Source organism: Astatotilapia calliptera, chromosome 15, assembly GCF_964374335.1.
Source record: "Astatotilapia calliptera chromosome 15, fAstCal68.1, whole genome shotgun sequence".
NCBI classification, from domain to species: Eukaryota; Metazoa; Chordata; class Actinopteri; order Cichliformes; family Cichlidae; genus Astatotilapia; species Astatotilapia calliptera.
This window is the reverse complement of record NC_137436.1, coordinates 22868222-22882715: the sequence shown is the minus strand read 5'-3', so window position 1 is coordinate 22882715 and position 14494 is coordinate 22868222. Positions and strand designations below refer to the sequence as shown.

At 39.9% G+C, this 14494-nt stretch overlaps 1 protein-coding gene across 2 annotated transcripts in view; it reads right to left on the bottom strand.

The window, feature by feature from the left end:
- galnt14 (UDP-N-acetyl-alpha-D-galactosamine:polypeptide N-acetylgalactosaminyltransferase 14 (GalNAc-T14)) overlaps positions 1-14494 on the bottom strand; it is a 252867-nt gene that overhangs the window by 130165 nt on the left and 108208 nt on the right. For both annotated transcript variants that reach the window (XM_026142694.2, XM_026142693.2), the window contains exon 3: positions 112-210. In XM_026142694.2, the coding sequence (XP_025998479.1) occupies positions 112-210 (99 nt within the window). The remainder of the gene's footprint in view (positions 1-111; positions 211-14494) is intronic.

The following is a 14494-nucleotide window of genomic DNA, read 5'->3' as shown; positions in this document are numbered from 1 at the left end:
AGATACAAATAACCAAATCCTCCTAGAATTGGGATTGGGTGTGAATTACATAGCACAATTGCAGTTTTATCACTGAGCTCTACCATATAGAAGTCTCAGATGTGTGTTTACCTCTTGATGGTCCGCAGCAGAGTTGATCTGGCCTCATTGTGAAAGGTGATGATGATGGAGGTTGAAGGAAGTTCTGAGTCGTAGTGAAGAGTGGTGCACCTAAAGAAAGAGAAAAGCATTACTCAATGCTACTGGCAAGGAACCCTTTGATTTAGTAAAAGGCATGTCAAATTTTAAAATGCTGTATTAAAAGACAGGTAAACATAAACTGTTTTGAACTTTGAGTAAAAGTTAAATGAGCAACAAGTCCTCCAGCTACTCTTTTGTTCAGCTCAGCTCGCTGTCAGTTCCCAAAATATAACAAATTGACTTTCAGGCAAGACACACATTTTCAAGTTGAGTCAAAAATCAAAGGCTGTCTGATCTTGACATAACAAATCTGGCAAGAGATTAGAGGAGCACCCATGTAGCAACTGTGGTCTCCACCACCCTAGCCAGGGATAGTCAAACATTACAGTGAGACTACTGCATCAGCTGACAGCTCAGCTCATATCCTTCTAAACCTCAAGTCCAAGCCACTTTGCAACCCAGCTCCATCCTTGTCACTCCCGTTATGCTGCGCCTGACTTTATTAATGTCATATCTGTTGTCGCTATATGTCTGCTTTGTGCTTGGGTCTTGCTGCTGTTCCCTGCCTCTAGTTTTCCATGTATCCCCAAACAAGAATGTGTAGTACCTGACAAAAAAACAATGCTACTAAATAAACATTTCTAAAACTGACTATACTGGTAAAACACAAAAGGCTTGAATTAATGGACTTAATACAGAATGAATGTAAGTTTATTATTTAAAATATTTAAATATAAAAGAAAATTACCCCAACTATCGTCAACATGCATCAATCTTGACATTCCTTCCCAGATGATTTCTCTCGCACTCACACTATGTGATTGTAATGACCCACACCTTGAATCACATCTTGGCTCATGTAGTGGTAGCAAACTACATGAGGCATGGAGGTTCTGTGACTATCAGGACCACCCCCACGATGATAACCCCAATACGGATTTAATATCTATGACTCCCAGTCAGTTTCCAAAACTGAAGAAGGATTTTAGATGAGAGAGAAAATGTCTTCATGAACCTAAAAAGAAATCCAACTGCTTTCAACTTAAGTGCTTAAGACTACCATGATACATGCAAAACAAGCAATTTTCTAGAATTTCTATTTAATTATTATTTTTTTGTGATGTGCTGGTATACAAACATACACTATACTGGTCAATAGTACTTGCTTCAAGGTGATTACTGTGAGACTATTTCCTATAATGTTGGCTGCTCCTGTCTTCAGGTATAACACACACACACACACACACACACACACACACAAACACACACACACACACACACACACACACACACACACACACACACACACACACACACACACACACACACACACACACACACACAGTAACCAAGTGATCAGACCAGACATGTTGAAAATGAATTATAGATGACCACCACTATGCTCATTAAAATACGTTGCAAAGTGTGTGCATGTTTGATTGCAGTGCATTCGCTGGGTCAGCAGGCTTTTCTTCTAAAAGAGAAGAGGAACGCACACACACATCACACGCACATACACACACAGACGCGCGCACACACACAGGCGCACTGTATAATGAGAAGACTGGCCTTTACCTATCAGATTGATGGATTGGTGACATTTTCCAACAGAAACAGTCTGCTTGGTCTGTTCTGGCCTTTATTTTTAAGAAGTTAACCTTTCTCGAATATGTGTGTGTCTGTGTGTGTTTGTGCATCTGTGTGTTTGTAGAACTAAACATACTGCACCATTAACCAGCCTAACATGTGGTTTTCTGCAGCTCACCTAATCTACTTCCATAACGTGTTTCATTATTTGTTTTGCAGAAGGCGACGAGGTTAGAATATTTAATTTAATATACCGCATACAAGCAAGAAAAATATGATTGGTTTTATCCATTTCCTTTGATACAAAACAGGAAAAAAAGTTTCCTGTTTTGTATCATTACAAGAGGATCAATACAAAATGTGAAATGTAAACGCACAAACAAATTGCCAGAAGGCATTTTTACAGATCAAAAACTAGCCATTTGACATATCATTTTGTATGTAATAAATGAAAAGCATGCTCTGCTGGGGTGAAATCTGTCTTGAGAAACTCTTGCATTGCTTCTGCATTTGTCTGAATAGGAACAAAGAGTATAGCTTTGTACACTTCATAATTCATCCATGACACATTATCATTGAACACTGTTGGCCCAGTTCTACAGGCAGTCATTCACACCCATACCATAAAATTGCCTACACCATGTTTGACAGATGATGCACTGTGCTTCACATTTCCTTTTTATACTTTTATATAAGTTCATTCCGGTTTTATTTACCCAAAGAATCTTTGGATTCTTTGAACTGTCGGACTTTTAGATGTTTTCTATTGAATCAGATTTTCTGCAAACCAAGGCGCTGTGGTTGTAAACCCATTGTATTACAACTACTGACTGTAGATGCTGACAATGACGTCCTCCTCCTGACACTCTTGAGCTACCTCCTCAAGAGTGATCTTGACTTGGTTAGGTTGAGACGGAGGTTTATTGTAGAGTCTTTACTTTACAGTATATACCGCCTCGAGGCAACTGCTGTTGTGATTTGGCACTATATAAATAAACTGAACTCCATTCAATTTTTCTTAACTATGAAATGAATTCTGTCGTCATACACTCTAGTTGTGTTCAATGGCCTTCCAGGCTTTGCTACAATTTGCCTATCCCCACTACTAACTTTAAACACTAGGTCTGCTTTATTTTCCATATTATAACATGGGAACAGGCCTCACCTCATCACAACACTGCTTGTTAGTCAATTGTCCAATTACTTTTATGTATGAAAATGGCTGTATTTAATGCAACATTTTTGCAAACCTTGAACTGAAGCTGTCTGCTAACTGCCACAACCTACCTGTTCACTGCTGCACATCTTAAATGCTTGACTTTAAATTAACTGTGGTTTACAGACAAAAAAAGGAAGCTGTATTCATTTATTTATTTCATTTAGAAAGAGGGGCAATACATATTAATGAACATTTTAACAAATATAAATATGCCAGATTATAGCCTTGGGCTAATTTCCATCCGCAGACCCTCTGGCAGGTTGGTGTTACACACAAGTTAGTAAAAACATACAGAGACACTATTTACAGGTCATGTGACAAGGACAAAAACAGTGCTCACATTATACTAGAACAAACAATGACAAGAAGAGTGGACAACAGAGGACAATATAGATAACAATAATGGAAACACATCAATTATATTGCACAAACCCCAGTATTGCACATGCCCTGACTGTCCTGATATTGCACTGACCCATTACACTAATAGTTGTTTCCCTTTTTTGTAATACACGGACTCTTTTTCATGTTCAATATAAAGCATGATTATTAAACATGATCACATGCTTGTGTGTCCCTCAGCTGCCCTTTTAAGTGACTCTTAAAGATGGGGAGACTTGTACGTTCCCTCACTGACAGTGGAAGACTATTCCAGAAGCTCATTCCTTGATATGACAGAGCATTCTGTGAAAAGGTGGTCCGTCTAAATGTCAGTTCACAATCACCTCTCACAGTTGCTCGAGTCAGTCACTACCCGGCAACACTGCTAGACTTTTGTTTAATAAAATCACTCATTGGTGGAAGCGCCAGACCATGTATAAGTTTGTATATTTGACAAGCAGATTTAAATAATTTGAAATTACTTAAAATTTAGAAAGTTGTATTTATCTAAAATGTCTTTTTTTCCAGCAACTCGTTGACTCAACAGAAATATGTTGTATTGTGTATATAATTCATATTGTAACACAGTATTAAAATTAAAAAGTGGTTAGTCACATATTATATAGGCAGTTCACATAATTTTCTCCAAGCATGTTCATATCATAGTGCTCAAAAATACAGAATTTTCTTGTAGCATAAGTACAAATATTCACATTTCCCAGCAAGACAGATTGGGGAGCTCCTTCCTGTTGCTGCCCAACTTTGTAGTTCAAAAAGATAAGATATATATATTCCTCACAGAAAAATCTAAGGGAAGGAGACTTTTCTACTTCCCTGACATATGAAAAACGAAGACACCAAAAGCATGTTGCCTTACTGTGATCATACCAAATATTTTTTTCATACCACAAAACATAAATATGTCTTCTGATATAAGTTTCTTTGGAGCTTATCTGTGTTTCTGTATTCATGGCTTATCAAACACGATGCCAGTCTGAGTTTCTTGGGATTTATTCACTAAACATAAACTCAAAAACATTGTTTCCAACCTTCCAAGATCACATCAGTCGGGTCATGTGTAATTATTCAGGAACACATTCAACAACAATGAATATCCAATGAGCTGAGTTTTTGTATTAGCAGACCGCATGTGCCACATTTCCACTAGTTTGTGAGCTCAACTCAGTGTGCATCATCTAAGTGTCCTTGAGCTAAACATTGAACCTCCTCTTGAGATCTGCAGTGGGTTAGAACACAAGCTCAACTCCTAATTTGTTGTATTAACAGGTCGGCACGCAGCATCAGTCAGCGCGCACGAGCACCCGGCTGTGAAATAATACCATCAGCACCTCATTAACTTGCAATTTGATTTTTTTTTCCTTTTTTGTTTGGAGGCACAGAGATGAAGTAGGGAAACAATATTTCCAAAGGAGATTAGAGAATTTGTCTACCCATGCATTCCTATCTATGCATGTATACTTTAGTTGTTTTTCCTCCTTTATTCTTTTATTTATTCATCACTCTAACATTGTTACAGTCTGCTTTGGTTTTCCCTTACTTTTATGGTTCCTGTTTTTCACACAGTTTGGAGCACCTCTGAGTTTTCTATCCTTGTTTTTTGTTATTAGGTGTTTTCTGGTTCTCTCAGTTATGTTCTATGGCTGTTTCTTTCTGTGCGAATTTTTCATTTCTGTGTTCAGCGTCCTTCTCTTGGCATTTCCTCTTTTACTTTGTTAGTTAGTGTCCCATTTGTCTTTTATCCTGTTCCCTAAACAATATCTAGTCCTCTCTTATCCTTGTCTATTGTCTATTGAGTGTTTATAGGGAGAACACACAGGGAGTGTGTTCTCCCTATGTGCTCTTTGCTCATTTATGGGGTTTCTTGGATTTGTTTTTTTTTGTTTCTTTTGTATTTTTTTTACTTTTTATTTTGTATTTTTACTTTTAAACTTTGCACCTACCTTATAAAAGGTCATATATGTTTTGTTAACTCTGTCTGCCTTTTCAGTTTTGTGTTTGGGTCCACTGTCAGCATAGACTGCAACACTTTCTATTATTCCGTTTTCCATTAGTATTTTTCATCAGAACATACGATAATGGGGCAAATTAGTGAAGAATTAAGTTCTGTGTCAAACAGCAGTGCACATTTCTAAGGTAGTCCAACAGCCGGTGTGGAATAAACTGTGCATTAGATTTCAATGTTTCTACCCACAAGTTCCTAGAGCACACAGCCAAAACATCACTTAAACCAGACATGATCATCACCTCTGAGGCCACAAAACAGCTGGAACTCTCAATGCCATGAGAAGACCATAATGAGGAAACCAATGAGAGTAAACATGCAAGGCACCAGGAACTGGCAGAGGAGTAAAGGAGCACAAGCCAGCTTCTAATGATGTAGAGATTTTGCAGCTTCACTCAGCTTCCTGTTCTGGTTAAGAGACACGTGTAGCCAAAAAAAAGGCACTTTTGCCTTCACAGGGTTCCACGTTAGTCCTGTTGTCCACATTACACTGATGTGCATACATGAGTGTGCGTACTTCATGCTCCACAAAACCCTTGCATAAAGGGTAAAATAGGCTTCGTAGAGTTCCTGACTTCACAGTGGAGTACTATTTTATCCTACTGCTACCTTGGTTTTGGATACAAAGAGTAGACACTTGATACATTTGCACATATTCAAACCTTATGTGAAGTGCAAGAAAGTGAATGTGACTTTTGATATTTGGGCAAGTTTGGTTTGCATTGCAGAGCTACATCATGCTTGAAAACCAGACGGACAGTAAATAACACTGACTGTGCCACACTTTGTGATTATGTTCCAGCTAGTTTCAAATCTCATGCACACCATACCCAAATAAGCTTTATCTGAAACAGAGTTCTTCACCTAAATCAGACATTTAAAAATATTTTAACCATTTTTATTGCTTTATTATTTTATTGGTTTTAGCAGCACTTTAGCCAGAGTACAATTTTTGAATATGCTTATTAATGAGATGGTGGATTCAAACCCAGTAACATCTTGCTGTGAGGCAACAGTGCTAACCACTGTTACATCGTGCATATCTGTTTATGTAGAGGTTAAAGTGCCCTTAAATATACACACATACATACGCACACTTGAGAAAGTCAAGGTTTTTCAAAGCTGAGCATCAGTGAAATCTTTCGCTTCTTTGAATTCGGATTTCTTTCTATATTTTTACGTCCTTACTCTTTCCTTTTCCACTGTCTGTCCCTTTCCCTGGGTGAGAGCGGGAATATGCACGATATATATTTGTCATATCATATCCCATCATGCCTCTCTGCCTCCTCCATCCCTCTATCTCCCTGCCTCCATCTCTGGTTTTTGCTGCAGTTGATTTATTCAGCAGCTCTACCAGAGAGGAACGATAAGAAGATAAAGACGAGCCGCTTCCGAGTGAGAGACTGTGTGTGGTGTGTGTGTGGTGTGTGTGTGTGTTTGAGACAGAGACTGAATGAAAGATGATTGAGGTCGAGAGACATTGACAGACAGGCAGAAAGAGAGAGAGCAACAGAGATGTTCAGATAAAAGTTGTGCTGACAGTTGACTGATGTTAAAGCTGATATGAACAAGCCTTTATACTCCCAAAGCAAGTGAGTATGTATGTATGTGCATGCGTATCAATGTGTTTGTGTGTGTGTGTGTGTGTTAACTCCCTGCTGCGTCAAAGCTAAAGAGAACACAAATAAACAGTGAAGGAAATACAGGAATGCAAAAAAAAAGAGAGGGACAGGAGAAACCATGACAAGGTAGGTGTGAGAGAGGAGGAGAAAAGGAAAAGACAGAATGTGAGATGGGAGTTGAAAGCTGTGATGAGAAGGAGCAAAGAAACTAGGCTATAGTAAAGAGGGATCTGAATAGGAAAAGAGCAGGAGTCTATTGTAAGTGAAAAAAGGAACAAAAAAGTAAAAGAAATGGAGAAGTGTGCATGTTGTAAAATAAGGAAAAGAAGATGTCAGAGGGGAAAAATAGATGAGATCAAAAAGATGGAAGCAAGAGAGAAAATAAAACTACAAGAGAAGGAAAAGAAAATCAAACTAAGAAGTGATTCTCATTCAACTTCCTGGCTATTACTACTATAAATCGCAAAAAATCTATTATATCCACTGGAGATAAAAACAGAAAAGGCAAAAACAAATGTAAAAAGGAAGAAACATTTCCATTTACTAGTGAGAAACACTAAACTGGGCCATTAACATCTCCCAGTGTCCTCCCTCAGTAAAGCCAAATCTGAAGCTGCATATCTGTATTCTGCCCACAGTTTGAAATTGATAAAAAGGGAAGGAAGGAGGGAGAAGAAAAGCAGAGGAAACAAAACCGCACGGCAATGAAACAAAAAGAGAGCGAAGAGGAAAGGAGAGTAGGTGAAAAGAAGAGGAGAGCAAATTTTTTTTAAAGAGTGCAGAAGAAGAAGAAGAAAAGTGGACAAGAATTGAGAGAATATGAGGAATGTCTTTAGTGTACATTTCTGCTCAGATGGTGGGAAAATCATTAATATTTGATGAGGAGTGGCTGCCATTTGTGTGTTTGTGGTTGTGAAAGTGTATGCTGGCTCATCAAAGTTCATCTGGAGGTGAGATAAACACATGAAAAGGGAGGTCAAAACCAGCAGCTACACACACGCACACTCACAGTCCCTCTCTGCAGGCGGCGGCGGCCGACCTGTCAAAATGTGTGTTCGTGCTGCAAAATACTAATGGGCACTGATGTAGCCCTGAGATACTGTCAGACCCGTGCACACGCACAAACGCTCTCTCTCTCACTCATACACATACCTGCTCGCAGCCTACGATTAACACCTCCAACACTTTTCTCTCCCTCCGTCCTTCACTTGTTCTGCCTCTCAGCCTTTTTCTGTTCTATTTTCCCAGCATTTTTCCCTCGCTCAGTGGCCTGGCCTGGCCTGCCCCGTCTGTCTCTGCTCTTGTTTTCTCTGTCCGGCGATGTCTTGCTCCTGGCAGAAAACTCACCCAAACAAAGGCATAAAGACTTTGTAATCGAAAGGTGATGGTTTAAAGACTGAATTCTTCCATTCCCCACTAAACTGTTCTCCTCTGGATGGAACACGTCAGTCGGTGAGCCGGATCCTCCAACAAAACCATAAGAGTCTAAGAGAATACTCTCAGAGCACTAATAGTCTGGAGAATATGTGGTAAAAAATTATGCTGCCTGCAAGATCATCATTGAAGAGAACAGGATGCCAAAGGTGGGCCTGCCAGTTTGGGTTTTCTCTGGTCTAACTGACTTGCCAGTTGCTCTCCATGGTGCTGAACTCAGGTCCTATTAAAGGAGCTTGGGTTTCACACCACACTGGATTTGGTTTCTGACAAATTGATTAGGAACATTCACACGAGTAGCCCGCTGGAGGTCATTTTGTTTAACTCTAGCAATGCTGCTCCTCCTCACACAATGCTGTTCCTGCTGCCAGTATCTCCTCCACAGCCTCCACAGACTAGCTAGACAACCTCAGTGGATTGCAGGTACCATCTCATGCTACCAGCGCTGATGAGGACACTAACAAAAACCAAAACCAGATAAATATTAGCCAGGAGGCCTTTGGAAGTTGTGGTGTCACCCTCATTAGCACTATAGCAGGTGAAAGTGGATTCAAGATGGTTCATCCTTCTAAGTCTAGTCCAACTGACTTTGGGTTCTACTATGATAATCAAATGTTCCTTGACTTTTTTTGAGCAGCGTAAAAGTGTTATAAGTTTTCATATATAGAGCTTTTCTACTCTCCTGTAGCATTCAAAGCAATTTTTTCTATGAAAAGTCTTTTCTATCTACCTTTCACACTCATTCATACTCCGATGGCTAAATCAGAGAGGAATGCAGACTGGAGCAGCCAAGAATCAAACCACCAACCTTCCAATAAGTAGATGACCTGCTCGGGGGTCATGTGTAGGGAGTCTGCTCTATGCCATTATGTCTTTCTCGTAATCTGTACATAATGTGTTTAGTTGTGCAGAGTAAAATAATCGAAAGTACCTTGTCTGAATAAAAAAAAAGTGTACAGAATATTTGGTTGCAGCATAAAGGTGCTTTTGATGGAGGACATCCTCAGAACTGCGGTGGAAATATGACCTGTCAAGATGTGCGAATGCCCTAGTTCACCTTGGTAAGTAAACACATCAAATGATGCTGCAGCTTTACGACTGAGTCACCTAAAGTGTTTGCAGTCATAAAGGAAAACACATTCTCATCAAGATTTACTGACCGTCGTCTTCCTTCACGCTGTGATCAGTTCCCAACACTATTTACAGGATGTATGATCATTACTATTACCACGCAATAGGTTTCTATTTCTATTTATTTATTGTGGGATGTGATTGGGTTTGTTAATTAAATTGACTTCGTTGTGTTGACTGTTGTTGATTTCTTCTGTGGTTCACCTGTGTTTCCCAGAATGTAGCTTTTAATTTGTGTCAGTATATAAAGTTCTGCTTTATTAGGTCCCCAGCAGTGAGTAATCACGACATGAGAGCAGTGGGAACGTGTAACAAGTGTTTTTCTGTAATCACTGACATTATCATCAGTATCTTTAACATTATTTTGGTTATTTGTGTTTTGCCTAACCTTTCCATATCTGTGCAAACAGTTGGACCCTATATTTGCCTCTGTACAACACAGCTGAAGATTCAAAAATGAAGATTTCTAACGATTTGGTATTTGGTAGCTGTTCACTCCGACTTTTAATATGAGCCATATTGAAATATTGGTGCAAAAGTGGCTGAAACACTCAAAGCTGTAAGAAAGATAGCAAAAACACTGATTGGTCAAATCAACAATCGAGTACATTCTTAAAAAGAAGACATTTACAGGAAACCTAAGCAACACAGAAGTAACTAAAGTGGATAATCACAAGAATCTTTCTTTGGATAAGAAAACCCTCTTCACAACATCTAAGTCAAGAAGACTTGACTTAGGGAAATATGTGTATCATTGTCAAGATCTACAATCAAGATACATCTTCATGTAAAAACAGGGTGTACAACAAGGCACATACCATTAATGACAACAAAAACAGGAAGGTCAGATTAGACTTTGTGAGAAAACATCTAAAATAGCCACCATAGTTCTGGAAAAACAATCAAACTCTTTGGACAGATAAAACCAAAATCAGCTTGCACCAGAATGATTGGAAGAGAAAAGGAAGGAGAAGGAAAGGAAGAGCTTATAATCGTAAAGAACACCACATTATCTGTCAAACATGGTTGAGACAATGCTATGGCATGGCCATGCATGACTGTCACTAGATCAGAGCCACTAGCGACGGTGACTCCTGATAGGAGAAGCACAATGAATTGAGAAGTGCACAGGGCTACATGCTGTAAAACTGATTGGACAGCATGCCACTGTGGAAATGGGAAATGAACCAAAGCATACTGGGAAAGCAAGCCAAGAGTGTCTCAAGACAAATAAATGGGATATTTTTCAGTTGCCAAGTCAGTCACCTGATCTTATGTCCGTTGCCGCTGATCTTCAGTCCAGTTCTTGGACTGAAGATCAGCAGCAACAGGCACATCTCATAGACTTATAAAGAAATGGGAACAATGGGAGCTGGTCCTTTGCAAAGTTATCCGTTATGTGCAGACACAACACTGGTTCAAGCCTTGAGTTAGATGCGTTTCTCTATATGTTGCTTCAATCACATCCTGATTGTTTGACCGTAGTGAATACATTAAGCATCTGCAATTGCTTGAATGATTCACAGGTTGGTGTTAAAGCGCTTAACAAACAATTAACAAACAATAATTCATTTGTGTCATGGTCCTGGGCCATGTTGGCCCAGTATTCTTAGTTTTCTTGTATGTTTGTATTTTGTTCCCTATTTAGGCCATGTTTCCTGAGTTGCCCTGTTGTGTTGTTCCCTAAGTGTTTTCCCTTCGTGGCTTTTACCCCCTGTGTGCCCCTCTGTGTATCTGTGAGCCCTCGTCTCTCCTTATGTTTTATTCCATGTTTCCCCTGCCCGTTATGTCTAAGTTCTCCCCGTGCTCTCTCTCACCCCTGTGTGCCCTCTGTGTATTTATGAGTCCTCATCTCCCTTTGTGGTTGTTCCATGTTTCCCCAGCCCGTTATGTCTGTGTTTTCCCCGTGCTCTCTCTCCTCCTGTCTGAACCTCTGTACTTCCTGTTTGACTCTGCCCGTCTCCCGTCAGTGTTATGTTCACCCCGCCCTGTCTCGTTATGGTTATCTGTGTCAGCTGTGTTCCCCGTGTGTTTCCACTTTCCTCGTTAACCCTCTGTGTATTTCTGTCTGCGTCTCCCTCTGTTCGGCGTCGCCTTCTCCCTCATGCTGTGTGTGATTCTCCCCGTGGTTCCTGGTTTACTTTATGTTTAGCTTTCCCAGTTTAGTTTAGTACTGTTTTCATGTTCCACTTTTTGCCAGCATTAAAGCTGTGTTTTTGAGTTTATGTTTTGTCTCCGTGAGTTTGCGTTTGGGTCCTCTCCTGCCTGTGACACACCCGAATCATGACAATTTGAGAGTGGCTAACTTAAAGAACTGGACTGAAGAACAATGTGTGAAGAAAATCATCAGAAAGCCTGTAGAACGATTTCTCAAGATCACTTTAAAGATGACAGAGTCTGGCTCCTGGGAAGTAAAATATAGGTACATGAGGGGTGGCTTAAGACTTTTGCACAGTACAGTATAAATAAAATGAATGCATTTCCTGAATATTAGTTTTTACTTGAGATGAGAGACTGATCTAATTACTTCACTTGAGACAGCAAAACATTTAAATTCCCTAAAAATAAGCTTACGCTTGCCTCCCAAACACTACATCATCAGGACCCTTTGTTTTTAATGTTCTAAACTTCCTGTGCTTCTCCATGTATTTGCAAGCATGCAGGAATCATAAACTTCTTATGCACCAGTGGAAAGTGCTTACAGCATGCAAACAGAGTTCACAGAAAAGTTGCCTTTTGTTATAAAAAAGAATATTTTTTTAATGTGATATTCTCAGGAATAAACGTGGGAATTATAAGTATAATATCATTCTGCTTTTACGTGGGCAGCATGATATGGAACAATGTCAGTTTAATCTGAGCAAAGTAGCAGCACGCCTGCTGGAGTAAGATATTTTGGTAAGCTTTTCACCTCTGGCCTTTCCTTTCCCCCCCCCCTCTTTTTCCACTATCTCTGTCTCACTTCTATTCAGGTGTTCACAGAGGAGAAGATGGCCTAGTTTTGGCTGGTTAGGCAACAGCCATTTACATATTTATACACACCGACAGTGAATGAGGGAGCAGGGGATTTCTTTTCTCCTGAATGAGAGGAAGAGAAGAAAAGAGGGAAGAAACAGCAAGGGACAGTTGATAATGCTTCATTTCTTCTTTTACTGGAAAATTCCATTAGGAAAATTTCCGAGTCAATGACTCCAATGAATGAATAGCTCAAATGAATACTTTCTGTGGATTCAACTCTTTTAATTGAGCCAGGTTCAATCCATGAAAGGCATTTAGAGGTGTATGGACTTTGCACAAGAATAGAAATTGGCAAGGTATTGGCCTCATTTTCACTTATGTCTCCTAACAAATTTCAGTTTTTAGTTATTTGCAGTTCTTATAAGCAACTATAAAGTTTTCTGCAAGGCTGTGTAAAGCACTCAATCAAACAAAAACACTCAGTAAAACAAATGAAACCCATATAAACACATTGGGTAAGATGAAACTTGGCTCATGAGGCACATTTCAATAGACTAAAAACTGTATTTATAGTATAAATGCAAAATAATCATCATCATCTTCATCATCATCAGGGTGGGGGTTTTGTTTAAGGTTTGGTTGGTAAATGTTTCATTGTAAACATTGTACTGTTGAACCTGTGAATCTGCAGAGGAGCAACTTGCAGCTACTCTTGTGTAGTTGCTGGTACTAATAAGATAAAAGAGAGACACACACACACCCACGCACGCCGATGAATAATTTTCCATTTCTGACATGAAGAAGAAGCAACAACGACCACGCTGACGGAAGAGTTACAAATCATGATGAAACTGACATACAACACAGTAATTTAAACTACCACGATTCATGAACAGTTGAGTGGATACCAAGACCTTCACTTGGTTATGGTGGCCAGATCCAAACCATCTATATCTACATCATTGTGTGGGTGTGTTTGTCTGTGTGGGCTAATGTGAGACGTGTTACCATCAACTTTGGCCATAGACAGCTTTTAAAAAACCTAAAAAAAAAAAAACCACATAGATGTAGCTACCAGGACATCATGTATTTTAATCCTGTTTTGAAGTCTGGAGTGTAGCATTGTGTCCTTCTTGACCAAGTATTTTCAATCAAACTACAGGGTGGGCCATTTATATGGATACACCATAATAACATGGGAATGGATGGTGATATTAAAGTCCTGTTTGTGGCACATTAGTATATGTGAGGGGGCAAACTCCTCAAGATGGGTGGTGACCACGGTGGCCATTTAGAAGTCGGCCATCTTGGATACAACTTTTGTTTTTTCAATATGAAGAGGGCCATGTGACACATCAAACTTATTGGTAATGTCACAAGAAAAACAATGGTGTGCTTGGTTTCAACGTAACTTCATTCTTTCATGAGTTATTTACAAGTTTCTGACCACTTATAAAATGTGTTCAATGTGCTGCCCATTGTGTTGGATTGTCAATGCAACCCTCTTCTCCCACTCTTCACACACTGATAGCAACACCGCAGGAGAAATGCCAGCACAGGCATCCAGTATCCGTAGTTTCAGGTGCTGCACATCTCGTATCTTCACACCATATACAATTGCCTTCAGATGACCCCAAAGATAAAAGTCTAAGGGGGTCAGATCGGGAGACCTTGGGGGCCAATTAACTGGCCCACGACGACCAATCCACTGTCCACGAAACTGTTCATCTAGGAATGCTCGGACCTGGCACCCAAAATGTGGTGGTGCACCATAATGTGGGGTGGCTGTAGCTCAGGTGGCAGAGCAGGTCAGCCACTAATCAGAAGGTCGGTGCCAAATATCCTTGTGCAAGATACTAACCCCTACTGTTTGCCTACTGGTGGTGGTCAGAGGGCCCGGTGGCACCTGTGTCCGGCAGCCTCGCCTCTGTCAGTGCGCCCCAGGGCAGCTGTGGCTAC